General features: G+C 40.6%; 12 protein-coding genes across 12 annotated transcripts; 7 read left to right on the top strand and 5 right to left on the bottom strand.

The window, feature by feature from the left end:
* Window positions 1-262: 262 nt before the first annotated feature.
* On the top strand, window positions 263-1555 carry PAS_chr1-4_0124 (Mitochondrial NADH kinase, phosphorylates NADH; the record flags this gene model as incomplete). The annotated part of the gene is made up of 1 exon (XM_002490189.1): window positions 263-1555. One exon carries the CDS (start codon window positions 263-265, stop codon window positions 1553-1555), a length of 1293 nt encoding a protein of 430 aa, XP_002490234.1.
* Window positions 1556-1586: 31 nt separating this feature from the next.
* Window positions 1587-3102, bottom strand: PAS_chr1-4_0125 (Histone deacetylase; the record flags this gene model as incomplete). The annotated part of the gene is made up of 2 exons (XM_002490190.1): window positions 1587-2959; window positions 3045-3102. The coding sequence occupies 2 exons, from the start codon at window positions 3100-3102 to the stop codon at window positions 1587-1589; spliced, it is 1431 nt and encodes a 476-aa protein (XP_002490235.1).
* A 172-nt stretch (window positions 3103-3274) lies between these two features.
* On the bottom strand, window positions 3275-4348 carry PAS_chr1-4_0126 (Palmitoyltransferase for Vac8p, required for vacuolar membrane fusion; the record flags this gene model as incomplete). Its single annotated transcript, XM_002490191.1, has 1 exon — window positions 3275-4348. The coding sequence occupies one exon, from the start codon at window positions 4346-4348 to the stop codon at window positions 3275-3277; it is 1074 nt and encodes a 357-aa protein (XP_002490236.1).
* Window positions 4349-4524: 176 nt separating this feature from the next.
* PAS_chr1-4_0128 (Essential protein required for determination of budding pattern) lies at window positions 4525-9328 on the bottom strand (the record flags this gene model as incomplete). Its single annotated transcript, XM_002490192.1, has 2 exons — window positions 4525-4885; window positions 4953-9328. 2 exons carry the CDS (start codon window positions 9326-9328, stop codon window positions 4525-4527), a joined length of 4737 nt encoding a protein of 1578 aa, XP_002490237.1.
* Window positions 9329-9656: 328 nt separating this feature from the next.
* Window positions 9657-12188, top strand: PAS_chr1-4_0129 (Hypothetical protein; the record flags this gene model as incomplete). The annotated part of the gene is made up of 1 exon (XM_002490193.1): window positions 9657-12188. The coding sequence occupies one exon, from the start codon at window positions 9657-9659 to the stop codon at window positions 12186-12188; it is 2532 nt and encodes an 843-aa protein (XP_002490238.1).
* Window positions 12189-12647: 459 nt separating this feature from the next.
* Window positions 12648-14768, top strand: PAS_chr1-4_0130 (Heat shock protein Hsp90; the record flags this gene model as incomplete). Its single annotated transcript, XM_002490194.1, has 1 exon — window positions 12648-14768. The coding sequence occupies one exon, from the start codon at window positions 12648-12650 to the stop codon at window positions 14766-14768; it is 2121 nt and encodes a 706-aa protein (XP_002490239.1).
* A 58-nt stretch (window positions 14769-14826) lies between these two features.
* PAS_chr1-4_0131 (Hypothetical protein) lies at window positions 14827-15609 on the bottom strand (the record flags this gene model as incomplete). Its single annotated transcript, XM_002490195.1, has 1 exon — window positions 14827-15609. One exon carries the CDS (start codon window positions 15607-15609, stop codon window positions 14827-14829), a length of 783 nt encoding a protein of 260 aa, XP_002490240.1.
* A 714-nt stretch (window positions 15610-16323) lies between these two features.
* Window positions 16324-17778, top strand: PAS_chr1-4_0132 (Protein with similarity to mammalian monocarboxylate permease; the record flags this gene model as incomplete). Its single annotated transcript, XM_002490196.1, has 1 exon — window positions 16324-17778. One exon carries the CDS (start codon window positions 16324-16326, stop codon window positions 17776-17778), a length of 1455 nt encoding a protein of 484 aa, XP_002490241.1.
* A 669-nt stretch (window positions 17779-18447) lies between these two features.
* Window positions 18448-21948, top strand: PAS_chr1-4_0133 (AAA-peroxin that heterodimerizes with AAA-peroxin Pex1p; the record flags this gene model as incomplete). The annotated part of the gene is made up of 1 exon (XM_002490197.1): window positions 18448-21948. One exon carries the CDS (start codon window positions 18448-18450, stop codon window positions 21946-21948), a length of 3501 nt encoding a protein of 1166 aa, XP_002490242.1.
* Window positions 21949-22224: 276 nt separating this feature from the next.
* PAS_chr1-4_0134 (Core component of the signal recognition particle (SRP) ribonucleoprotein (RNP) complex) lies at window positions 22225-23928 on the top strand (the record flags this gene model as incomplete). The annotated part of the gene is made up of 1 exon (XM_002490198.1): window positions 22225-23928. One exon carries the CDS (start codon window positions 22225-22227, stop codon window positions 23926-23928), a length of 1704 nt encoding a protein of 567 aa, XP_002490243.1.
* A 177-nt stretch (window positions 23929-24105) lies between these two features.
* PAS_chr1-4_0135 (Beta subunit of the translation initiation factor eIF2) lies at window positions 24106-24957 on the top strand (the record flags this gene model as incomplete). Its single annotated transcript, XM_002490199.1, has 1 exon — window positions 24106-24957. One exon carries the CDS (start codon window positions 24106-24108, stop codon window positions 24955-24957), a length of 852 nt encoding a protein of 283 aa, XP_002490244.1.
* A 92-nt stretch (window positions 24958-25049) lies between these two features.
* PAS_chr1-4_0136 (Membrane-associated RING finger protein 5) lies at window positions 25050-26342 on the bottom strand (the record flags this gene model as incomplete). Its single annotated transcript, XM_002490200.1, has 1 exon — window positions 25050-26342. The coding sequence occupies one exon, from the start codon at window positions 26340-26342 to the stop codon at window positions 25050-25052; it is 1293 nt and encodes a 430-aa protein (XP_002490245.1).
* Between the last annotated feature and the right edge of the window lie 71 nt (window positions 26343-26413).

The raw sequence follows: 26413 nt of genomic DNA on the forward strand, positions 1-26413 counted from the left end.
TAATCCGATATCATGCTTTCAATTGATTCAATTTCGCTTCTTTTCACTCCCTTCCACCCATAGATAGAAAGGAGTCAAAGAGCCTTTTTATCTTGGCAATTTTCATCTAACCCCTTGAAATTCTGCAATTTTGAAGCTATGACACCTAGGTGAAAAAAATAATGTAAAAAGCATCACGTGATAACATGATTCCTTTATATATCCTGACTTCTGGCAACAATCAAAGGTCTGTGACTAAACTGTTTGATTCTCTCTAAGGCCAATGTTACACGTACAACGGTGGTCTGGCTTTATTAGGCTCCAATCCAGAAATTACAGTAGCCAATATGTCAAGATACTACCCGTGTCACAATTGGCGCCCAGACAACATCCTGAGTACATTAGTTCCCCACATTCAAAGCTTCATAACATGATATGGACTAGGCCGCTGAGAAACGTGTTGGTCGTGAAAAAACCTCAACAAGGTCATGTTCTGGATGCTATGGTAGGCCTGATAAACCATATTCATCAAGAGTTGCCCTCATGCAATATCATCCTTACAGAGGACATTGTCAAGGAGATTCAGGACAAACTAGAGGATGACTCCAAATCTGGTTCTTCAATGACTCATTCTCTGTTTACTGGCTCTATGGCAGATATCACTACAAAAACAGATCTTATAGTATCCCTAGGAGGTGATGGAACAATCTTAAGAGCAGTTTCCATGTTCTCCAACACCATCGTCCCTCCTATTCTATCATACAGCCTGGGAACGTTAGGGTTCTTGCTTCCATTCAACTTTAATAATTTCAAGGAATCTTTCAACAAAGTTTACACGTCAAGAGCTAAAGTATTACATCGAACAAGATTAGAATGTCATATTGTAAAGAAAAACAACGAGCTTCCCATCAATACTGAAGGAGGTCAACCTAAAGGTAGTAACTATTCAGAGTTTCCAACAAAGGTACATGCGATGAATGACATTGTTCTGCATAGAGGTTCCATTCCAACGTTGACCACTTTAGATATTTTTATTGACGGAGAGTTTTTGACTAGGACCACTGCGGATGGGATATCATTCTCGACTCCCACTGGATCTACCGCTTACTCACTATCTGCTGGAGGGTCTATTGTTCATCCGCTAGTCAAATGCATCTTACTGACCCCCATATGTCCCCGTTCTTTATCCTTCAGACCATTAGTTATCCCAGCCACTTCTCACATAATCGTAAGAGTGGTTGCTAAGGACGTATCTAGGGAATGTTCAGTTAAACTATCTATAGACGGTGTCCCACAGGTAGGTCTCTCGCAAGACGATGAGATCCATGTGGTCAGCGAGACTGGAACGATTTATCTGCCAGATACTAAACTTCCCCCAGTTTTAGAGAGCCATAGAGTTGGTCAGCATATTAGTGACCATCATGATTCAAAAATTGCCAAAGTTACCAACAAAGGTATTGATAAAACGCACAAAAGTGGGATTTGGTGCGTGGCAAAATCAGAAAACGATTGGACTACAGGAATCAACAACTTGTTGGGATTCAACTCCAGCTTTAGAGGCTTTGGAAAACCATAACATTACTACGGTTTTTATAATCATCTTTCATTTAATCTTCTTTTTTCAGTTCGTTCTCAAGTTCTTCTGCCATCTTTGCTCCTTCTTTTTCATAGTAGTCCTTTGGAATGATAGATTTTTTGTAGTGGGCCACGTCCTTTTCCTTATTCAAGTCGTCTGTGTCATAGAATTCGTTGTCTCCGACAATAATGTTGTCTCTAGCATATTGAGAACCTCCCTTGGTGTCTTTGGCTTTTTCGGTATCTTCTTCGACATCTCCATACTCTTCCATGTCTGGAGGTACATAGTTAAGCTGAACGGATGGTGCAAACTTTGTATTTTCTAAGTTACTGAAAATTTGGGACATGATCTTAGAAAGATATTCGGGAGAGTTAGCATTGTGCATATTTGAGGGACGAACATCAAGCTGATAATCTGGTCCGTAATATTCATAATAGTCATTGTACGGTAATTCCGCTTCTAGCAGAACATTGTTCAAAAGCCCTGACTCAAACGTCCACGTTCTGGAAACATTTCTCATAGTGTAACCACCACCTCCAACGACCATCATGGGAATATTAAAAGACTTGACATAATTCACACAGTTTGCGTGACCTTTCATCGACAGGTTGAAACAACCTAATCTATCTCCACTCAGAGAATCACCTCCGCATTGCAAGACAACAGCAGAAGGTTGATACCACTCCATAATCTTTTTAATTACTGGTTCAAACACAGACCTATAAGTGGCATCATCAATACCATCTCTCAGGGGTACGTTCACAGCATAATTCTTTCCCTTACCGGCACCAATATCACGTAATTCTCCCGTACCCGGGAAGAATTCTCCGTATTTGTGAAAAGAACAGGTCATTACCCTGTCCGTAGTATAAAATGCTTCTTCGACACCATCACCGTGATGCACATCGATATCAACGTAAAGTACTCTTGGGTGATAACGCAACAGTTCAATGATCCCCAACACAATGTCATTCAGATAACAGAAACCTGAAGCCTCTGACTTTTTGGCGTGATGCAGGCCACCGGCATAATTGATAGCAATATCACACTTACCTCTGTTTAGTCTAGCAGCACCCTCCATAGAACCACCTCCTGATATGCTACAATATTCAAATAAGCCATCAAAAACAGGGCAATCATCACCGACATTGAATTTAACTTGCTCCTTAGAAAACATATCAAGGTTATCAGGAGTGACCCTAGCCAAGAAATCTATATATTCATCAGTGTGAAACTGGCACATTTCTTGTTTGGTTGCTGGTTTCGCCCTGTAGATTTCCATTTTTTTATAAAGTCCGTAATTCATTATCAGTGAATGCGCCATTCTTATACGGTGTGGTTTCATAGGATGACCTGCTCCATAAGCATAATTTCCAACATCAGAATCGTAGAAGTAGGCGACACCTTGATAGGTTAGTAAACACTGCAGTAAGAAGAATGTACGGAGGAAAGCCGCCACATTGACAAAAAAGCCATCGACATTACTTACGCTTCTTATTGGTTGGATCCACTGTGAGTGGGTCAAATGGCTTTAGCTCAAAAGTCATTACGAGGGGAACAAGCAGGAATAAGTGATTTAGTAGACGACCTAATGGGTGTTTTTCTTGGGATTAGAAGTGAAAGATTAGGCGCGAATTTTATATACTTTTTAAGAACTGAGGGATAAGCTATTCGGCACCCGAATGCTGTAAGAAGCCGCGGCAAACACTGTTGGAAACACTAAACTCCATAGACAGTACCGGATTGTTGATATTCATTCTCCAAATCCGCTTCCTGGTCTTGCTTCTGCTTCCTCCTGTAATCTAATATGTCTTCATACAATCGTTGTTGAAGTTCAGAGTTCTGAACAAGTTTTTGGTAAACATGCTCGTTCACTGGGTAGTTCAATCCATTGTTCAGATAATAGTCATTCAAACGTTTAGGTACCACCCTTATTGGCAGCAGCCATTCATACCAGGAATTGCCCATGACTTGCTTGAAATTTTCTCTCCAGCCCAAGTCAAACACGTTTCCTAAACTTTTATCCGTTGGTTTTCTGGAGTTAAACTTGTAGTATCTGTCATCAGCAACCTTAAGGTTCGCTCTGTATCTTTGACTTTCGTAGGATTCGATCGTGGTTTTGTTACGAAATAGTTGGTACAGGGTGAACCCTATGAAAAAGGTTAACGAAAGAAAAGTCACAAAACTAACAACCGTTAAGAACACATAGTTCAGAGATAAATAATGATCCTTATACCTCTTCGTCTCAAAAAAATCGTAAAGAACCTTCCCACTGACCAGCAATGCTAATAAGGAATATATCTGTGTATAGATCAGAAATTGAACAAAAAATTTGTGATTCTTGAAACCAATGCAACATGCAAACCAAGGACAATGATGGTCCATTTTGAGTATACATATACCACAAGAAGAGCAGTGGTGACTTCTATCTGGTTTGAACACTTCACACTTATTGCATATCCTGAAATTGCCACTTCCACTGGTGGTAACTGTTCTGTTTAGCAGTTCGTGGGGTGGTTTGATCTGCATCCCAGGAACGTAGTTTAAGATATGAAGCTCGGTAAAGTCAGCCGGAGATCCAGGACCTAAGGCAACTACCAAACAGTACGCCTGCAAGGAGATGACTAGTAGAATTACACCAACAGTGCAAAGAACCAGCCCTATTATTCCGCCGTATAACTTGAAAGCAATCTCAATGCACAGTACGTAGGTGGCCCAAAGGAACAATCCGCTGCAAAAGGCCCTCGGGAATGTGGACGCCAGAAGGCAGCAGCATCTTTTGATATAATACATTGTAAAGGCTATGACAGGGTGAAACGAGACCTCTACTGGAATTGGTCAAAATTGTTTGAGTCTGTGCCTCCGCCTGGTTTTTCGATAATCACGAATTCTAGTAAAATCATGCAAGATGTTGTTAGATCTCAGACTGCGGATGTCAGGTAGTATATTTAGTTTCTTGGTACATATTTCTATTTGACCTCATAAAACTTTCGGAACATGAACGCAACCAATAAATTTACGTTGAACTTGGCTCCTATGTCGAAGTAGGTTACCGTTGCCTGTTTATCTTGCTGTAATTTTAAAAGAGAGTCGAGTGTCAAATTCTGAACCCCTCCTTTTACGATGTTCATATCATTGGCGACTTCGATTCTGAAGCGCTCCACTTCATCACAGGAGAAGAGGAAATCATATTTGACTGGGACTCCTTTATGCTTATCTGTAACACCATTAATTTCCAGTAGGATGCGGTTTTCAAAAAGATATTTTGAAGAGTACTTGAAAGATCCAAACTTAGGTATTGAGCCTCCATTTAACTTCTTTAAGGCCCGTCTCTGATAAAACTCTCCAGTAAAAAGCAGTTTCAAAAAAGTATTTTTTTTTGTGTCCACTTTGCAACTTTCGAATAGCCTCCTCAATGTCGTTATTGTATGAATCCAGCTCATTCTGTAGTTGTCTTTCCTTATCTTTGAGGCTCTGGAGTGCACTGCGAATCATCTTTAGCTGACTACCTCTTTCCCGTCTTTGATCATGCTTATTCTTAATATCATTTGCAATCTCATTGAGTAGATCCTGGAAGCAGTTAGATCTGGTTATGGATCCTGTGGATTCCAATTTTAATACATTTTCCAAAGTAATAGTCTTTAACTCTCTGAAGCTTATATCTTTCAAGTGTTTACGAGAGCCATTGCTACTTTCGATGGTAATGTCTGTATCCCTGGACAACTCATCCTCTTTCAATTTTTGGAAAATAAGATCATGGCGTGGCTCAATTGGAGCAATCAGCATATCCAACAAATCGTCACTGTCTTGAACCTGGATGATATACGTCAAATTCTTCTTAGTATTTAGCCATAGGACCTTAATATGTGAATTCTCTTCAGGTTGAATAGTTGAGGGATTCAGTCTTAGCGTGAGTTCTGGTTTCTGAACCGACCTAATGCTGCTGCCTAGCAGAACCATTTCTTCGATGCAAGTTCTCAAATAGTCGTCCAAGGATGGCGCAATCACATCCAGGTCATTGGTAACCAGTTCCACAATACTTAGCAGATCGTTCACCCCAATTTCCAGGATCGGTCTCTCATTTGAAATGATATCATGGTACAACGGAGACAGACCATAGGATCCTTCTAGCGTTTCGGTATCGATGATTTTCAGTAATACTCTTCTTGTGAGTTCCACGGACTGCTCAATAAAGTCATTCAGTGGCTGAAGATAAACATTCTTCGTACTAAAGGAGCGCATAGAAACGAGTTGGATCATGACCCTTGCTAGCTCTATCAAATTTTGCCTAATCTTTTTGTTTCCAACCTTTGATTTGGCAAAGTCATTAGGGCAAAGACCGTATATTTCTGGTTTGAACAATATTGGCAAAAAGTAGTTCTTCATGAAGATCTTACCGATGTAACTTAAGTAAAATCTTTCTGATTCTCTAGGAAACTGCCTTTTAATCTTAAGGTAGACTTCCTTTAACATTGTACGAATATACAATGGCATAGATGGAACACTGGCTTCAATGTCTAACAACATGTTATTAGCGAGCTCTCTCAGATTGCTCAAATTGTCCACAAATATATCACGGACTCTAGGGTCTTGAATTGCTTTAGTGTTGTTCATGTTTTCATCTGATTCAATCGATGAGCCATGTTCCTCGATTTCCTTTGCAATTATAGATCTGAATATTGTCAGAGGAACCGATTCCAAATCCAACCGAGAGTCATCTATGATCTGCTTTACTCTCTCTCCGTACAATTTTTTCAATACGATTCGATGATGAGTCAAGTTATTATACTCTTTTAAGACGTGCTCCCATACAAAGCTGTATTGAACCAAATCTTTAGGACTCTCTAGTGCCGTGAATTTTTTAAATTGTTCTAGATCATCTTTGAAAGACTCTATTCCCTTACTAATGTTCAACAAAATTAATTCCATAAGAAGGAACTCTTCACGAGTAGGCTTCAATGTAAAGGACTGGACGTTAATCTGAGAAAAGTTAAAACAGGTAAGGACATATGATTCAATATTACCATCCAATGAAATCTCGTATCTTAAGCCATGCTGTTGCATCACATCAAATAATCTTGTTAGATATTCAGGATTCGTTTGAAGAAGATAGAAAAACTTTTCATACCAGCCAATCAAGTCTCTAGCTGGTTTATCCAGCTTTCGCAGCTGTTCATCTAACTTAGCAGATCCCACACTGCTTGTGAATTGTCCTTTTTTGGTCTTATCATTGGCTGCGTGCTTTACAAGTTCATCAAGAGTGATCTTGTTCTTCATTAGCATGTCGATCTTCACGTCAAGCTGAACAAGCATCTCTTCAAGCTTGGTAATATCTTGATTTTTTCGGCTGATCAAATCTTTCATCCTTTGAACTTCAAGTTCCTCGTCAAAGTCCTTGTCATTGTCCTGTAGCAAGTGAATGAAACTTTTCACAACCCGAAAGGGAGGATCAGAAAATGCTACTAGAGCATTGTAGGCATTGGAATGCGTGTGCGTCCTTAAGTAACTTTGAACTTTTATAATTTTCCTTACATTTTCAGGACGGTTGTAGTAAGTGTATGTATACTTTATCTTTGATTGAATCTTCCTAGCTCTCAGTAATGATTGAAGTGCTATCACACTGGACTCCTGGTATTCTAAATCATCCAGTACTAATTCTTGAGCAAACCGACTAAGCACACCTCTAACTGAAGACTGAATTGTGATAACAGAGCTGATATTCTGTTGTAGACCAAGGGATATTTTTGATACATGCAATCGAGCCCTTTTACCCCTAGCAATGCTAACAAGAGACTCGACAAGTGGCTCTTCATAGTACAAAGTGTCTAGAATAAAATTCAATCTGTTTCTGCAAATCCCACCTCTGGCTATTGTCTGCAGCTCTTTAATCTGACTTCTATGGGAACGCAATTCTAAATTCAACGTAATGGTTTCATTTCTCAATTTGTTACCCCTAATAATAGATTGAAGACCTTTCAAAGCATCTTCATTCGAAAGGACTGTTGACAAAGAAGCTCGCTGAACTCTGTTGAAAATTCGATTCCTGGCAATAGATTGCAAATTAACAATACATGGCTCAATTTGTTTTAAAGTCTTAACTTCATCATCAGTACGGCGTTTAGTTAGTTTCATCTTAATAAAGCTTTGAAAAGAAATTATACTGTTAGTAAAACTTTTCAATTTGGCTTGTCTTTCAAGAATAGGCTTCCTAATCAATACTCCTGCCCTGATAATAGCTTGAAGCTGGGTAATTGTTTCCAAATGTGGTTGGAGTTTATTGTTAACTATTTTAAGTTTGGATGCATTCTGTTTATTTCTGATCAGTGTTTGCAACTTAGAGATATTTTTGCTCTCTACATTAAGAGCTAAAAGAAGCTTCTGGTTGGCGCTTCGCAGCAAGTATCCTTTAGCCAAACCCTGAAGTTTGATAGTGTTCGGAGTAAATGATTTCAGCATGAACCTATCAACAAATAGCTTATATCTCAATAAAGATCCTCGAGACATGGCTTGTAAATTAGTGATCATCTCAAGGTATTCGAAGTCATCAGTATTCACTACATGATTCGTCTCTTTCATATTCAGATACTTTTTCTGAACAGACTTTTGAAATTCATCATCGGCAAACAAATCAGTGCTATCAAGCAGTGGATCGGTCAGCAAGTCATTCGTATCTACTGGAGAGGATTCTTTGACGCAAGGATCATTGTCAACAGTTAAGTTGGCCAAAATGGAAGTTTCATCCAATTCCTCAATATCTTCGGCTGCATGCTCTTTGTGGATGTTGGAAAAATTTGGTAATTTCATACCCTTGACCTTGTTAGAAATGGTATTTATCTCGTCATCAGAAAATTGTGCTACTCCACTTAGGTTCTCCATCTTGGGAGCTTTTTTTCTAAGACTGAGCATTATGCTAAGAGAATGGATACAAAATATGACTTGTGGGAAGTTTTTCATGTCGTAAAGATCCGTCGTTTCAAATTGACATAGATCTGGTAATTGGACTTTGTTTAAAAACTTCAAAAAATAGGATATATTCTCAATGTACTTGAATTGAAATTTTCCCATGTTGCCATTGTGTATCTTTCCTACAAGATCGGGAGCAAAAACATTTGTGAGCTTTGCCAAAGCTATTCCATTTCTCAATTCTTCCTGAATATCCAGGATCGAGTCGGAGTCACATATTTTTTCTTTAGTAATCTCCTCAATCCAGTTCTTAGCTTCAAGAATTCGACATAGATACTCATAGATAAGAGTCGTCCTTCTATTCGTTGTGCCCGTTATGTGCTTTACGTCTTTATCCTGTAGTTTGGTTTCTATTTTTTTCAGTTTGTTTAGATTCTTTAAAGAAGGTGAACTTGACATGCCTTTGCCGGCGACCCCATTGATCTTACTCAAAGTCTTCGCATCTCGGGATACAAAATTTCGAGCTTTTGTAGGGGAGAGCTGAGTGGATTGGTATAGTGATTTTGGAGGCATTCCAGTGAACGGAGTTTCACCACGTTCCTCTAATTCCCTCAAAGCTCTCTCCTTCTCCAAGATCATTCGCTTGACAGGAGAAATATCAGAAAGATCCTTTTTAGTAGCAATGTTTAAATCTGGTGATTTGTTCTCCTTCAAAGACCCTGAAGTTCTTTTCAAGCTGGATATTGAATGTTTTGTTGGTGACGAAGATAAAGAGTTGAGTTTAGCTGACGCCCCCAGTGGAAGCTTCTCTGCTGAATCCAAGCCTTCCAGGTACTTAGATCCAATCTTGGAAGTTCTCTCTGATGACATTGAACAATGTGAAAGTGATGTGAAGCAATGTGAATGCGTTAGGGGAAAGAGAGAGAAGAGAGCGTTGGTATTCTTTGAAATGTAAACAAAAGGAAGTTAGCAAAATAATGGTGTTGGGATCTATGTTTTCTTAAGAGTAGCTCTACAATAGCCAGAGACTGAGCCATGCAAGTCTCAGGGTAAGACATGCAAATCTCAGGACACTTTTCAGCGTGCTCTGCTCCTGTTTTTTTGACTTTTCTAAGTATGGTCTTAGTCAATCCACATCATTATTGATTGTCGACTATATACCATCTAGCATCCTCTACTCAGAATGCTCTTTTCGTGTATGTATGCAATTTTCGCTGCCTACATAGTTATCTATCATCCATCGATTTATCACTCCCACAGTACCCACCACCATTGGCCGGCCACAATGAGTTGGTATGGGGCCGTAATTGAGCATATATTGATTAAGAGTGACATTGTACACAATAATAATAGAAAATACGAATCAAACGCCTATAGTTCAGAATACCAGGAGTTTGTGCACGAAAACACGTTCAATCTCTATTTGCAAGCCAAATACCTGGTAAGGTTTTTGACTACACCACAGAGGGCATATTTACCTCAAAGATCAAAGGAAGCCCAGATTACATCGGAGTATCGAATTCAGCAGCTTGACCTTGGCATAAATGACGAAGCAGAATTTCACTACAGGTTTCTATCTTTCCTAAGCTTACTTTCTTATGTCAAGCCCGCCTCCAATTTTTTTCAACGAGAAGAACTTTGCATGGATGACACCGAAAGTCAAGACATGAAGGTCATGCGAGTAACAATCAATTTATGCATATTGGCTATTTTTGCTCGTACATTTAATAGTAACTTGTTGTCCGATACTCATGCTACGGTCTTGGGAGACATCGTTGCAAGGTTTCGTGACCTGTTCGCCATTGGTGATGAATCTTGTCCCATAAGTATAGCCTATGATCTTGTGATTGATTTACTGCTGTATAACAAGTTTCCAAAGGAGATGTCTACTCTTTCGCTTGAACAGATGAGATCCAGAATATCTAGTGCCGAGAGCATGTTGGACTTGAACCATCCCCCAGGCCTTTGGAAGGTTGCTGGCGTTGAAAAAAATGACATTAGTAACTCTGCTTTATCCAAACTTCGAAAAGTACACGATATCAAGAACATGAATGGGATGCTTTTGAGTTTTGTTGAACGAAAATATTCAAAGCTATCCTCAATGGAAATGGGGCCACTGAATGTTGGGGACTCTCAAAGTATAATCTCAAGAGCAACAGCCCAATTAAACTTGCCTATAGGAAAACAAAAAAAGTCAGTTGCAACTAGTATAATTAGGGAGCTACTTGAGGAGCTGAAAACTGGTAAGAAACGCCTAAACGCAGGTAAACCTGCACAATCATTGACAGAGACGAACCGTCAACTGGAGATAGAAGCTCATGAAGGAAAGGCTAAACTTAATCAATTTGAATCCGGAAGGTCAACATACACCGGAAGTACTACAGAGAGTATTTCTGCGAATATTTATTCTCGTCCACAGGCTATACATTCACCGGATGATGAACGAAATAATTATCTAATGAACCTGCTCCGGGAGAGGGATAACGAAATAATACGACTTGCCACAGAAAACAGAGAGAAAACTCAGCGAATAGAACGGCTTGAAGGAGAGCACAAGCAAACAGTCGATCGAATGAACAGGACTATGCTTGCCGATACGCAGAAAATAACAGAGTTAGAGAGAAGCTTAAATGAAAGTGTAAAATCAGCCTCATCCCGCCACACGTTTCACACTCTTGAGAAAAAGCTTAGAGAAGCAGAGGAGAAATTGAATCAGTTCAAAACTGGAAGACCTTTACCATCGTCTTTGCCAACTGATCAAATAAATCAGCAATCAAACCAGAATGCCAAAACTATCCAGGAACTATCAAGCCATCTTCATCAATGCATGTACACTGTTACACTGAGAGAGATGAGAATACAAGAACTAGCAGCCCACATAGCTAATTTGACAAAACAACTGGGAGTAAAGGATCAACTGATCACGAATGCCCAGCAACTTATAGAACGACAAAAAGTTCACCTTCTTCAACTAGGGAACAATTATTTTTCTGCTTCCCAAGAAAAAGAATCACTGAAGCAGAAATTGAATAGTCTTGCCAATATTGATAATGCGATAAACAATCCTAGTCCCAGGTTATCGGACGCAGAAACGAAACTAGTGCGACTGGAGAGTGAGCTTTCCAACTGTCAGAAGCTACTTGAGACACGGATCGTTGAACGTGATATTCAAAACAACACTATAATTGGTCTTCAAGATCTTTTGAGGACTAGAGAGCAAGACCTGCATTTGATAGTCGAAGAGGAGAGGCAATTTAAAGATCTAGTATTGGAGAAGGACAGACTGCTCGATGTTCAAGATAAGAATGCTTTGAATCTAAGGCTACAACTAGGTTTTGCTTCCCACAAGGTAATTGATCTAAACCAATTACTTCCTGTGCAAAAAACACTTGGAGCCACTACTAGTCTGGAGTTAATCAACTTTCAAACAGACATCAAAACTTTACACGTCGTAAACAATGTCATGGACAAAATCCGGGTTAAGGTCACTGGGGAGAAGCGACTCGTGACACTGACTCCTGACAGCACCAACAAGGCTCTAGAATTTCCCACTGAGAATGATAGGCCACTGCAAGAACAACAAAATACAGAGCATGAAAACGAAAACGGTGCTCAAGATCCCATAGACTCAAACCAAACGAATGATTCTCAGACATACTCCACACCTAGCCGTATCCATTATACGACTAACGAGGAGAGTTCCTCTAAGAAGGTTAAAATATCAAATTGAGCATGATACGATAGCCCGCTGGCAGAATTAAGTGACACTAGATCGCAAATAATTCGGAATCACTTTATGTGGAATCATCATTCTTGATAAATTGTGATAAAGTATCGTTCGCGAGATGGTTTTTCCAGAAATTTCTTGTGGATCAATATCTTTAAACGATAGTAAACGATGTTGACAGCTCCAACAATGTCGGAACTGCTCATCAAAGACGGACAATTTCCCTATTAGCAGAAAAATAGCCCATTTATCATCACCGCAGCGCTATTACTGAATGATTTTTTTGAATTTTTCCTTGTCTGTGAAGCCGCAAACCACATTTTCTGGCGCGGTTACCCGGTCATAGAAGCTGGTGGAATATTCCATGCTACCTCGACGATGAGCTTGCGAAATATATTTAAGTGTAAGAACTCCGCGTCATTAAGACTCTGGTTAACTTTTTAATTTTGGAAAAATATCAATATGTCAAAGTCCGAATCGTACGAGTTCCAAGCTGAGATCTCTCAGTTGTTGTCCTTGTTCATTAACACTGTCTACTCCAACAAAGAGATCTTTTTAAGAGAGCTGATCTCTAATGCCTCTGATGCATTGGACAAGATCCGTTACCAATCCTTGAGTGATCCTAAAGTGCTAGAAACTGAACCAGAGTTGTTCATTAGGATTACCCCAAAGCCTGAAGAGAAGGTTTTGGAGATCAGAGATTCCGGTATCGGTATGACTAAAGCTGATTTGGTCAACAACCTGGGTACTATCGCCAAGTCTGGTACGAAGGCTTTCATGGAAGCTTTGAGTGCAGGTGCTGATGTTTCTATGATTGGTCAATTCGGTGTTGGTTTCTACTCCCTGTTCTTGGTTGCTGACCACGTTCAAGTCATTTCCAAGAACAACGATGACGAACAATATATTTGGGAGTCAAACGCGGGTGGCAAATTCACCGTTTCTTTAGATGAGACCAACGAAAAGTTAGGTAGAGGTACCGTGCTGAGATTATTCTTGAAAGATGATCAGCTGGAATACTTGGAGGAGAAGAGAATAAAGGAGGTCGTTAAGCGTCACTCTGAGTTTGTTTCTTATCCAATCCAGTTAGTCGTCACCAAGGAGGTTGAAAAAGATGTTCCAGTCGAAGAGGAGGAAGAAAAGAAGGAAGAGACTGAGGAAGATGACAAGAAGCCTAAACTAGAGGAAGTTGACGACGAAGAAGACAAGAAAGAAGAGGAAAAGAAGATTAAGAAAGTCAAGGAAAGTGTCACTGAGACTGAGGAGCTGAACAAGACTAAGCCTTTGTGGACCAGATCTCCATCTGAAGTCACTCAGGATGAGTACAATGCTTTCTACAAGTCCATTTCTAACGATTGGGAAGACCCATTGGCTGTTAAGCACTTCTCTGTCGAAGGTCAATTAGAGTTCAAGGCCATTCTGTTCATTCCCAAGAGAGCTCCATTCGATCTATTCGAGTCTAAGAAAAAGAAGAACAATATCAAGTTGTACGTTAGACGTGTTTTCATCACCGATGAAGCTGAGGAACTAATTCCAGAATGGTTGAGTTTCGTTAAGGGTGTTGTGGACTCCGAAGACTTGCCATTGAACTTGTCCAGAGAAATGTTGCAACAGAACAGAATCTTGAAGGTTATCAGAAAGAACATTGTCAAGAAGTTGATTGAGACTTTCAACGAGATTGCTGAAGACAAGGAACAATTCGAGAAGTTTTACAGTGCTTTCTCCAAGAACTTGAAGTTGGGTGTCCATGAAGACAGCCAAAACAGATCCGCATTGGCCAAGTTGCTGAGATTTAACTCCACCAAGTCTACTGAGGAGCTAACCTCATTCTCTGACTACGTCACCAGAATGCCAGAGCACCAGAAGAACATCTACTTCATTACCGGTGAGTCTGTCAAGGCTCTTGAGAAATCTCCATTCTTGGATGCTTTGAAGGAGAAGAACTTTGAGGTCCTATTGCTGACCGATCCTATTGATGAGTACGCTATGACTCAATTGAAAGAGATTGAGGACAAGAAATTGGTTGACATCACTAAAGACTTTGAGCTGGAAGAGTCTGAGGAGGAGAAGAAGGCTAGAGAGGAAGAGGTTAAAGATTTCGAGCCTTTGACTAAAGCCCTGAAAGAGATTTTGGGTGACAAGGTTGAGAAGGTTGTAGTTTCCTACAAGCTGGTTGACTCTCCTGCTGCTATTAGAACTTCCCAATTCGGCTGGTCTGCTAACATGGAAAGAATTATGAAGGCTCAAGCTCTGAGAGACACCAACACCATGTCCTCGTACATGGCTTCAAAGAAGATCTTCGAGATCTCTCCAAAGTCGCCAATCATTAAGGCTTTGAGAAAGAAGGTTGAGGCTACCGGTACAGATGACAGAGTTGTCAAGAACTTGACCACTTTGTTGTTCGACACAGCTTTGTTGACTTCCGGTTTCACTTTGGATGAGCCAACTTCTTTCGCTGCCAGAATCAACGGTTTGATCTCCATTGGTTTGAACATCGATGAGGAGGAAGAGAAAGAGCCAGAACAGGCTACTGAAGCTCCAAGTGAAGAAGCTGTTGCTGAGTCTGCCATGGAGGAGGTTGACTAGTTGAATTTAGGTATATATAGTGACTGTGATATTTAGCTAATGAAATCTAATTGGATATTTAGAATGCCTCATCTCGTAGCCTATCAATTACTATTAGGCCATCTCTTATGGGCCCTTCTTTGAAATTGCATTCAAGGGGGGATGGGACTATTTTGAATTTGAAGTTTGGACTCTGTGAGCTGTTTGGCCAATTGAAGTCATCCACTTGTACACAGGGATTCACCAGTAGTTTAGAACAATTCTCTATCGTTATTCTCTTGTCGTCTTTGGCAATACAAGCGTCGATGACTGAGTTGGTGACTTTATGAAGTCTAAGTTGATATGAGTTTGAAATTATGAAACAGTTTTTTACACTGGACATGTAGATAGGGCCCTTGATGTTTAGGAAGAGGATACAGTTTGAGATGTTGGAGATGTGTGTGGAGGGAGCGACCACTTTTAAAACCACATGATCCAGACGTTGCTCAGTTATCGAAGTTTCGGAAACAATTTTGATACATTGATACGTCCGTATGGGGCTGACATGGGACTGGATCGTGTTTGTAGAATCTTTAAGGGTCGATCTGGATCGTGGAGCCTGTTTTTGGCACAAACGATGCAAAAGCTGACGATTACTAAACCTGAATTTGCCCTGTTTTGATAGGAGCTTTTTCTTCTGCAAAAGTTCATTGATCAGCAAATCAGAAGCTTCTTTGTACAACTTTTGGTCGTATTGAAGGTAAGAGCCCTGATGTTGAAAGAGATCATTGATCTGTAACCTGAGAGGATACAATTCAGTGATCGTGGTGACCGAATCTATTTTGTGTTGAATCTCCTTGGTCTTGGACAAAAAATCTGTCATTAAGGCTCAGTAGATCAGTATTTAAGACTTTGTAGGCAAATACGATTTCTAGATGATAAAATCCCAGGGTAGCTTAGCTTCTTTGACGTGGTGAAGATCTGTTCCCAGTTTAAATTAAATGAGAAAAAGAACGCGATGTTTGATCCCCCAAACCATTGCTTACATAAGTAATCTGAAAAGTTTATTCCGCCGTTTTCCCCACAAAAGCTCGTTCCATTTGGAGTGTGCTAATGCGACGGGAACGGAGATAAGCTGAGCAGTAGTATAAGCATTGTAACTTGATTGCTGATATTGGACTGATTCCGTATCCTCAATTTTGGTCGCGTACTATAGCGGATTTGTCATCCATGGATTTATGACTCTTTCCTCAAGCCCTAGACCCATACAATACAGAGCCCGGCCTTCATCGTTCGAGATATGAGTCTTTTTCCCCCTTTTCTTACTACTACTTAAGTATTCCAGTGTGCACTATCAATACGTGGTATCGTTCTCCGATAGCGAGATTCTGCATTCACAATTTGCGCTCAATAGTCTTTCTTTCACCTGAACCTAACTATTACTTGAGCTGCTATTGAAGGTCCTGGCCCCTGCATTTTTTTCTTAGTCTCATCTCTAAGCAAACACCAACCAATCGCTGAGTAACCGTTCCGCCTCTCCTTTTGCCCGGCGTACACTTTTTCGAACCACGAACTGCCGTTTCAAGACGCTCTCACGATGAGCTTGGCAACGGCTAAAAAATTCTTAGGTCTCAAAAATGGAAAACAAATGTCTGACTCAACACCTATGAAATCAAAAGAGTTAGAGGTCGTGAACGTCGAATCAGTATCAAAAGACAACCCTCATCAAGTTCCAGACGGTGGTTACGGCTGGTTTGTGGTGATTGGCTGTTTTCTTTTCAACCTATCTACCTGGGGTGCCAACAGTGGGTATGCTATTTATCTGGCTCACTATTTGGCCGACGATACCTTTCATGGAGCAAGCAAAATTGATTACGCTATAATAGGAGGACTATCATTTGCTTCAGGGACCGTTTTGGCACCTCTGATTAACTACTTGGTCGGAGTTACTAACTTGACATTCGTTTTGGTTTTGGGATGGATCATACAATTTATAGCAGTCATGCTGGCCAGTTGGGCTACAAAACTCTGGCAATTGTTTCTCACGCAAGGAGTTCTTTTTGGAATTGGAATGGCTTTAGTTGCTCTTTCCAATGTGAACGTTCTCCCGCAATGGTTCAAGAGAAAGCGAAACCTGGCAGGAGGAATCGCAGCCGCAGGATCTGGTGGTGGGGTTATCTTCAACGTTGGAATGCAAGATGTCATGAATAAGCATGGTTACCAATGGGCATTGAGAGCTCAAGCAATTATCTGCGCATCATTGTCATTCGTTGGAATTTGTCTGGTAAGATCCAGAAACAAGCATATTAAACCTGTGTACCGAGTTTCGGACAAACAGGTGTGGAGTTGTTTTGGAACCTACATGCTAATATTATGGACCATGACTACTATGCTGGGATATGTCACGCTGATGTACAACTTGGCAGATTTCACGAGATCTCTGGGGTATTCGGCTTCCCAAGGGTCGGTGGTTTCTGCAATGGTCGCTGTTGGTGCATGTGCTTTCAGACCACTGACTGGACTAGTTGGGGATAGATTGGGTCCAGTATCAGCTACGATCTTGATACATACCTTTGTATTCACACTTGTTTTTGCAATGTGGATCCCCACCAGGAATTATGCAACTGCTGTGGCGTTTGCACTGATGGTTGGTGCAACTATGGGTACGGTCTGGGTTGTGATGGCAGGCATTGCAACTCGCGTCTTTGGTTTGAAGAAAGTCGGAGTTGGGCTGGCCGCTTTATGGATCGCAATCGGTGTTTCTGGGTTCTGTTCTCCTATTATCGGGATCTCCCTAAAAAGCGATCCTCCCAATGGTGCAGAAACCGACCCTACCCAGTACGTAAACCCAGCTATATTTGTTGGTTTTATGTACTTCGCATCGGTGTTGTCTTTGATCATTTTACGGGCATGGCTGATTACTCGTGATGAAATCTCAGTAGAAGTTCACGGAGGTCATTTTGAAGATAGTGCGGACGATCTGTTACTCAGAGTTCCTCCTTTGCAATGTATCCGCAATATTTGTAGATTTCGTCTTCCAAGAAAGGTCTGAACTTTACGCAAGGCCTTAGAAAAACTACATTTTGAAACCGAGATTCACCCATTTCCAGTTACTTTCTCACTTGTTGTGCCCAAGTTTTGGAATATGCATCACCTGTTTATAAACACATTGGGTATGGACTTGAAGAAAGTTGGAGTATACTAAAAATTTTTCCTCTGGTTTATGATCTGGTTAGCCAAAACACAGGCTAACATTGAATGAGGAAATCGTAAAATAATGGCAGTAATTACTGGGCTACATTTACTGTGCCAATGGTTATTGTCCTTTGCATGATAGTGTTTGTGACTATCTCTATAGAATGACTCAAGATCCTATGAGAGATTTTTAATTAAAAAAGTTGACAAGAATCCAGAAGGGTTTTTTGCAGCTCACATTTCTGAACACAACAGAAAGTTTTTCAAATAGATGACAGTTCATGGCAGAAAAGTTTCAAGTTGTGATGACTTCCCAATCTAATTTATTTTATGATTACATAACCAACCTTAATTGAAACCTACAATCGAAAAACCCAAAACGGTTATATGCCATCATATTACCGCATTCGAACACTCTAGGCCTTTTTCTCCACATTATTCGGCTCTATATTTCTCCATCATCTGCCTCTTTCAAGTTCCCGCCGGCATTCATCACACTTTCAGATTCTTTTGTACGCAGTACTTTATGCCTGGTATAACTGAGACAAGTCAGGTTACCGGACCTGTGCTGGCCCATGTGATTGTGACTGAGGATCCCTACGATGCTTCTGAGAGAGCGTTCCTTTCAACTGATTTATATGAACTGCTTTTTGAAGATTACGCCAACGGGTCAAAATCTGGCTTGACTTTAATTTCGATTCAGCTTATGGGTTCCTCTCTTTTCAATGAGTTTCAAACTTTCAAAGTGTATGAAAGCGAAGAGCAATTGCCCCCTAATACTGTCAACTTATGCAACATGGGCAACATCATTGATTACAGCTCTGATTTCACAGTTGACTCAGGATATGTAGCAAGAGTTGATTCTCTGGTCAAACTGGATACAGTTATTATTTCAGTCTTACCAGAGGTATACAGCCTGGCTAGCCAGGCTTCTCAACATCAATTAGTCGATATTCTAGGTGGGAATGATCAACATACTGTCATAAGACAAGGTGATTACAATAAAGACATCAACGGAAAAATATCTTTGTGTGAGCCTACCGACCAAGGCTTTCTAGAGTCTACAACCAAAATAATTGTGGTGAAAGAGAATAGTTTGAACTTGCCTTTGCTAGATCAATCACAAGATGGAAGCCTAAATTACGAAGAAAATGTCAAAATGAACCTGGAACATTCAATCTCCAATTATTTTTCCTTAAATTCCTTAGATCCTGAGAACCAGATTACCACAACAGGAGTAGAGTTCTCGGTCAAATGTTTGGATAGCCCCATTTCTGTAAGGAAAACTGCGAAGAGTATAAGTGTGGCTCATGATTCGGAGGATGAAAGCTCTCCCAAACTAGTAGAGGAGGACATTTCAAACGAGGATACTCTGCTATACGCCTTTTGCAAGACTACAGAGCTTGCCAAAATTGGATGTCTTTCTGGTGATATCGTGAAAATGAAATCAGGACAGTGTCAATGCACTACGTTTGAATGTAATTGTGAATCTTGCCCTGTACAATACAGGTATATCCGAATTCATGCATTTACTGACCCTAATACGTATGAAAAAGGATGCATCTATCTGAACCCAATTCTTTCTTTTAATTTAAACAACCCAAAGATTGTGAAACTATGCCCAATATCTATCCCCGATAAGAGATTTGAGCTGCAAGGTTTCCACTTTTCCAAGTTCATCCCATTGGCAAAGCAGGTTACGATTGCCAGAGTTTCTTCTCCAGTTACGCTTGACAGGACCTTGCAAACATTATTTTTAACTAACTTGAAAACGTATTTTGAATCTGGCCGAAAAGTGCTTTCAAAAGATCAATTGATTCCAATTCCAGTTGACACACTTCTCGCCAAGTCAATATTCAGCACATATGAAAAGTTGGGAGTCGATGACTCGCAGTTCCCAACTGTCATACCTGAAGGAAAACCTGATGCAATTGCGTGGTTTAAGGTAACCGAGGTTTCAGGCGAACTAGCCGATTCAGCCTCCCAGCAGTTTATCATTGATCCATTGAAGACCAAAATGATGCAATCAGGAGTCGTTTCCTGCTCCCCGCCCAAAAATAGTCAACACTGCAATTGGGCTAACTATTTAGGATGCGGTCAGATGTTTTCCTTTCCTAACGTTTCTGGTGTAACGACTTCAACCTTTGAGTACGCCAAAACGTTGCGCAAATTGATCAAAGCTACCATTGATCCATCAAGGTTGGTAAACCTTCAAACCACAGTTTTGTTGTCGTCCTTATCCAGAGCAATTGGGAAGTCACTTCTAGTTCACAGTCTTGCCCTTGAATGTGGTGTTCATTTAGTTGAAATTGATGGGTACGAGGTTTTGAACCCATCTTCTGAGTCAAAGACAATTGGAACAATTAGAGGAAAATTGGATAGAGTTGTAGAGGGCTGTACGCCTTTAATTGTGTTTATTAAGCACATCGAAGCTCTCACCAAAAAGTCTGAACAACAGCAAAAAGATTCACTAGCTGTTAAGATCAACGAATTGATTGACGAGTATACGGCAAAACCTGGAGTCCTTTTTGTTGCTTCAACTAACGATTCCGATAACCTCAGTGATGAGCTAAGAGCAAAGTTTAAGTTCGAAATTGTCCTTGGTGTTCCTTCAGAGCAAGAAAGAACGTTGATTTTTAAATACTTGATTGACTTTGACCAGAAGACAACTCCCAAGGTTACTGAGGGAACGAGAGAGCTTTCATTTGCACCCAGAAATGATTTATCTCTCAGTTCGTTATCGCTTCAGAGTGCTGGGTTGACACCCAGAGACTTGATCTCTATTGTAGAAAATGCTAAGACATTGGCAGTTGACAGAGTAGAGAGCCTTGCTAAGCACCATAATGTTTCATTTGAGAATATGGTATATTCCAGCGGGGGATATATCAAGTTTACTCCTGAAGATGTTGAAAAATCTATCAATACTGCGAGAAATAAGTTCAGTGATTCCATCGGGGCACCTAGAATTCCGAACGTCAAATGGGAAGATGTAGGTGGTTTGGATGTGGTCAAGGATGAGATACTGGATACTATTGATATGCCAATGAAACATCCTGAGCTTTTCAGTAACGGTATTAAAAAGAGAAGTGGTATTTTATTTTACGGGCCCCCGGGAACAGGGAAAACTCTGCTTGCTAAAGCCATTGCAACAAACTTTGCTCTCAACTTTTTCTCTGTAAAGGGCCCAGAGTTGTTGAATATGTATATTGGAGAGTCAGAGGCCAACGTGCGTAAAGTGTTTCAAAGAGCACGAGACGCTAAACCATGTGTTGTATTTTTTGATGAACTGGATTCTGTTGCTCCAAAAAGAGGTAACCAGGGAGATTCGGGAGGAGTAATGGATCGTATTGTATCTCAATTGCTTGCTGAATTAGATGGTATGAGTGGTGGTGATGGCGGAGATGGCGTCTTTGTCGTTGGTGCTACTAACAGACCAGATCTGTTGGACGAAGCCTTACTTAGACCGGGAAGATTTGATAAGATGTTATACCTTGGAGTCTCTGATACCCACGAAAAGCAAAGCAAGATAATGGAGGCACTGAGTAGAAAGTTTCATCTACATCCCTCGGTGGATTTGGATAAAGTGGCTGAGAGCTGTCCTTTCACATTTACAGGTGCTGACTTCTATGCTCTATGTTCTGACGCAATGCTTAATGCAATGACCAGAATCGCCAATACAGTGGACGAGAAGATCAAGAGATACAACGAGGAGCTGCCAGAAAAGAGTCAAGTGAGCACACGCTGGTGGTTTGACAACGTAGCGACAAAAGAGGACATAGACGTATTAGTGACTTTGGAAGACTTTGACAAATCTAGGAAAGAACTAGTTCCATCAGTCTCTGCAGAAGAGTTGGATCACTATCTAAGAGTGAGGCAGAACTTTGAAGGAGGAAAAGAGAAGAAGGTCGTGCAAGAGAATGGACAGACAGAACACTTTTCTAATGGCTCTGCAAATAATCATATCACCTTCGGTGATGAGCAAGTTGTGGAGGCCATAGACGAGAACGGCAACTCGATAATAGCCTGAAGACAACATCTAGAGGCCTTAGCTAGTTAGACTAAATAATGATAAAAGTAAAATCTAGCCCTCTACAATAAAATGACGACATAAGTTCAAGATGTTTCGACTTAACTCATCTACTTAAGTATTCTAAGAATTCCACAAAGTCGGGACAGACGTAAGTCGTTCCTTAGACCTCCCCGTCAACATCCCAACCTTATTGAAATATTCATTCGCGCGTTACCACATCCAGCGTCGACGTTTTCACCTCTGACGAGCTTAACTTCACTCAAATAGAGCAACATGGAATCGCCCTTGCAATCTACATACGGAGAAAGAGCCGAAAGGTATTTAGATAGTGCTGATGCTTTTCATAAACAAAGACACAGATTGAATCGAAGGCTGCACAAGTTACGTAAGAGCTTGGATATTCATGTTACTGATACTAAGAACTATAGAGAGAAAGAGCAGATTTCCAAAATTGATCTAGAGTCGTACAACAGGGATAAGCGATATGGTGACATTATACTGTTCACTGCAGAGAGGGATCACATGTATAGTGATGAGGTCAAGGAGATCATGAAGGTCCATCATAGTAAATCGAGAGAAAAGTTTATTGTTTCTAGATTGAAGAGATCACTGGACCACGGTAGAAAATTACTGATCCTAGTTGGAGACGAGCCTGATGAGATGAGAAAATTGGAAGTATTTGTTTATGTTGCATTGATTCAGGGTAAACTTTCCATTGCAAACAAGAATTGGACCAATGCTCAGTATGCTCTCAGTGTGGCGAGATGTGGGCTCCAGTTTTTGGACAAATATGGTACTGAAACACAAACTGACCTCTATAATGGCATAATTGACACTCACATAGATCAAATGTTGAAATTTGTGATCTACCAAGCTACTAAAAATAACAGTCCTATTTTGGATACAGAGTGCAGACATCAAATTAGGACGGACACCCTAGGGTATTTGGATCAGGCAAGGCAAATAATAGAATCAAAAGATCCCGAGTTTCTGAATGTTGGAGTTGTTGAAACTCAGTTGATTTGGTGGGACTACGATATCTCTATTCATTCAGAGGAGGTAGCAAAGCTGATTTCAGATGCGAACGAAAAGCTGCAACTTATCGAGGATGGAAACGTCTCCTCATATGATCCGGCTCTACTAACTCTTCAAGAAGCGCTGGATGCTCATCAGTTGTTGATGGCCAGAAATGTTGACAACTTCGCAGACGACGATCAAAACAATCATGTTTTACTGTCGTACATCAGATATTTGTTACTTATCACCACTTTGAGAAGGGACATTACTTTGATAGACCAAGTTAGAAACAGATCTGTGGTTAATTCTTCCCTAGCTGTGGCTCTGGAACGTGCTAAAGACGTTGGTAGAATTTTCGACAATATCGTCAAGAAAGTCAATGAGTTGAAAGACGTTCCAGGTGTTTACAACAAGCAAGAGGAGTGGAATTCGTTGCAGGCATTGGATGCTTATTTCCAAGCATCCAAGATCCAACATTTGGCATCTACCCACCTTTTATTCAACAGATCCAAGGAATCATTGGCGTTATTAATAAAGGCAAAGTCCTTGGTAAAGGGGCACACTATCGCCGGAGAATATCCCACTAATTTCCCTACGAATAAAGATTTGAGTTCGATCTTAGAACAAATTAATCAAGACATCCTTAAGGCTTATGTTTTGGCCAAGTATAAGCAAGAGTCTTCTTTAGGTGGTGTATCGGAGTATGATTTCATTGCTGACAATCGCAACAAGGTTCCGTCGAATCCCAGTCTGCACAAGATTGCCTCTGTATCCTACAAGAATGTCAAACCTGTCAATGTTAAGCCTGTATTGTTTGACATAGCTTTCAACTACGTGAGTCAACCAAACCAGATATTTGAGGAACCTATCGAGAGTTCAAACAAGCAAGAGAGACAAGCGGATTCTGAATCTCCGTCACCAGAGAAGAAAAAAAAGGGATTGTTTGGATTGTTCCGCTAGTATGTATACTCTAAGCACTCTTAGACACTGGATTATTATTCATTCTGAAAATTACGCTAACTGCACCCACCGCATCACCAAAGCGGCGTAGATCGTAATCGCCCGCGAAAGCTTCTCAGCTCATAGTCTCGCTGAAAATTCATTTCTTGTCACTAGATACTCTGAATCACACAAATCATGTCCGAAGAGATAACAAAAACAGAGGCATTGGGGTTTGATCCCACATTGAAGAAGAAGAAGAAGAAGGCTAAGAGTGCTGATCCTGAAGTTTTAGAGCAATCCGTTGACACCAAAGAAGGGGACGATGATCTTTTTTCCGGATTGAAAAAGAAAAAGAAGAAGGCTACCGCAGCCACTGGGGAGGAAAAGGAAGTAGAGAAAGACCTCGCCGATGTAATGGGCGAGCTGAAACTCAAGAAAAAGAAGAAGAAGGCTGCCGCCCCTGTAAGCGAGGACTTTGATAAATTGTTGGAGAAGGCCGGTGTTCTTGAGGATGACAAAGATGTCACCAAAGAGTCTACTCCAGAGGTAGAGACTACTACCGATTTGGGACCAAAGTATGAGGACATGTTATCTAGATTTTTCAAAGTCCTGAAACAAAATAACCCAGAACTGGCTGGAGAGAGATCTGGTCCTAAATTTCGTATTCCACCTCCAGTGGTTCAAAGAGAAGGTACCAAGAGAACTCTTTTTGCTAACGTTCAAGAAATCGCCACTGTATTACAAAGGTCACCAGAGCATTTGATTCAATATTTATTTGCTGAATTGGGTACATCGGGATCTATTGATGGTCAGAAAAGGTTGATCATTAAAGGTAGATTCCAACCTAAACAGATCGAGAACGTTTTAAGACGTTACATCATTGAATATGTGACATGTAAGACCTGTAAGTCTATGAACACCGAACTGAAGAGAGAGAGCGCCAACAGATTGCATTTCATTGTCTGTAAGGCCTGTGGTTCTACTAAGTCTGTGTCCTCTATCAAGACAGGTTTCCAAGCCCATGTTGGTAGAAGAAGGAAGATGTGAAGTTGAAAATGGAAAATGTTTCGTTGGAGAGAGCCAGCTGTATAGTAGTAGATGTAGGTACATAATGGAGAAAGTAATAGCATTTTGGTTTCCTAAGGATTGACGAATACATCAAAGTCGTTTAACTGTAGGCAAGATCTCCATGTTAGAAAGAGATTGGTAACATCTTTAGCCAGTACAACCACCAAGCATCCTATCAAGTTTCGAACAAATATAGCTTCATCGGGAGACGAGACATGCTTGTTTAGCAGACGCATTAGACTTGGTAGTTTTGAAAGGAGTGTTGAACTCGTGAACTCCCCCAAGGCTGGCCATATCAAGGTGGAACCAATAAGAAAGAACATGGAACTCTTGCCAAAAGCTTTAGAATAGTCTGTCTTGAGGCAACTAATAAACATCCTTCTTATACGGCGAATCTTGAACCTTCTTTTGGTTTTCATCAGCCAACTTCTGATCGACAAAATGATACTAGCCTCCATTTGCTTAGAGGAAGTTGTTTCGGGAATGTTTTCGGGGTTATTTTCTATTTCCATTTCATCTATTTCTTGTACCGAAAAGTTATTGGCAATAAATCCAGGTCGGGTTCTCTTGGCCAACATATAGTAGCAGGGATTAAATGTCAAGCGGAAGAATAACATGTATGCATATCTGACTGGGGATATCAAAAGAAACCATTTTTTGGGACTCTCATTTATTCCTGAAAAGTTAAGAAGGTACTTGGTTTCACTAAAAAATGACAAAGGGAAAACATTGACAAGTATTTCATTATCTGTCATTCTGGAATATCTCGTTCTCAGACTCAATAGGTAAAATGGAATGGTTGAAGTAAAGGTTATAACCCTGGAGGCAGGAAGATAGCCGTTCTGAACAGCTGAGGCTAATGTACCTATTCGTTGTTTGACGTCAAATAATCGTAATATCACACTGTTGGGACATAACGAGGACATGATTCTCATTCCTGTGAGAGACAGCACACCTACTGAAGCCAATGTAGTAGCGGTTACAGCTGAAGTTAGCAGTGTGGATGCCAAAGCGAACTTGGTAAAGTCACCAACAAAATACTCAGCCGATTTAAAGGCAGAGGAAATGAAACCAGTTGGCTTCAGATGAAGTATAATTGGTTTCTGACATTGCGGGCATTTCATCTCGACTTGTTGAGTTCTTCCATAGATTAGAAAAAGCCAGCTTGTATTTCTATTGGTTTGCCTTGTGGGCCGTTTCTCTTGCAGAACAACAGAGGAAACCCAGTTAGCCAGGCAAACCCTGTGGGCCTCCATTGAACAGGTACATGGTTGGATCCATTCATGGGCTTGCTTCACTGTTCCCATGGGAGGGATTTCACCAAAATCCCCCAGGCAGACCCAACAACGTCTGTTGTCGTCCATGTTGAAAGAAAAGGGTTTAAATGAAGGGATGGAAGCTGGGATGGAGATGTTTTAGAGGTCTGGAGAAGTGC

The sequence above is a fragment of the Komagataella phaffii genome, chromosome 1, assembly GCF_000027005.1.
Source record: "Komagataella phaffii GS115 chromosome 1, complete sequence".
NCBI classification, from domain to species: Eukaryota; Fungi; Ascomycota; class Pichiomycetes; order Pichiales; family Pichiaceae; genus Komagataella; species Komagataella phaffii.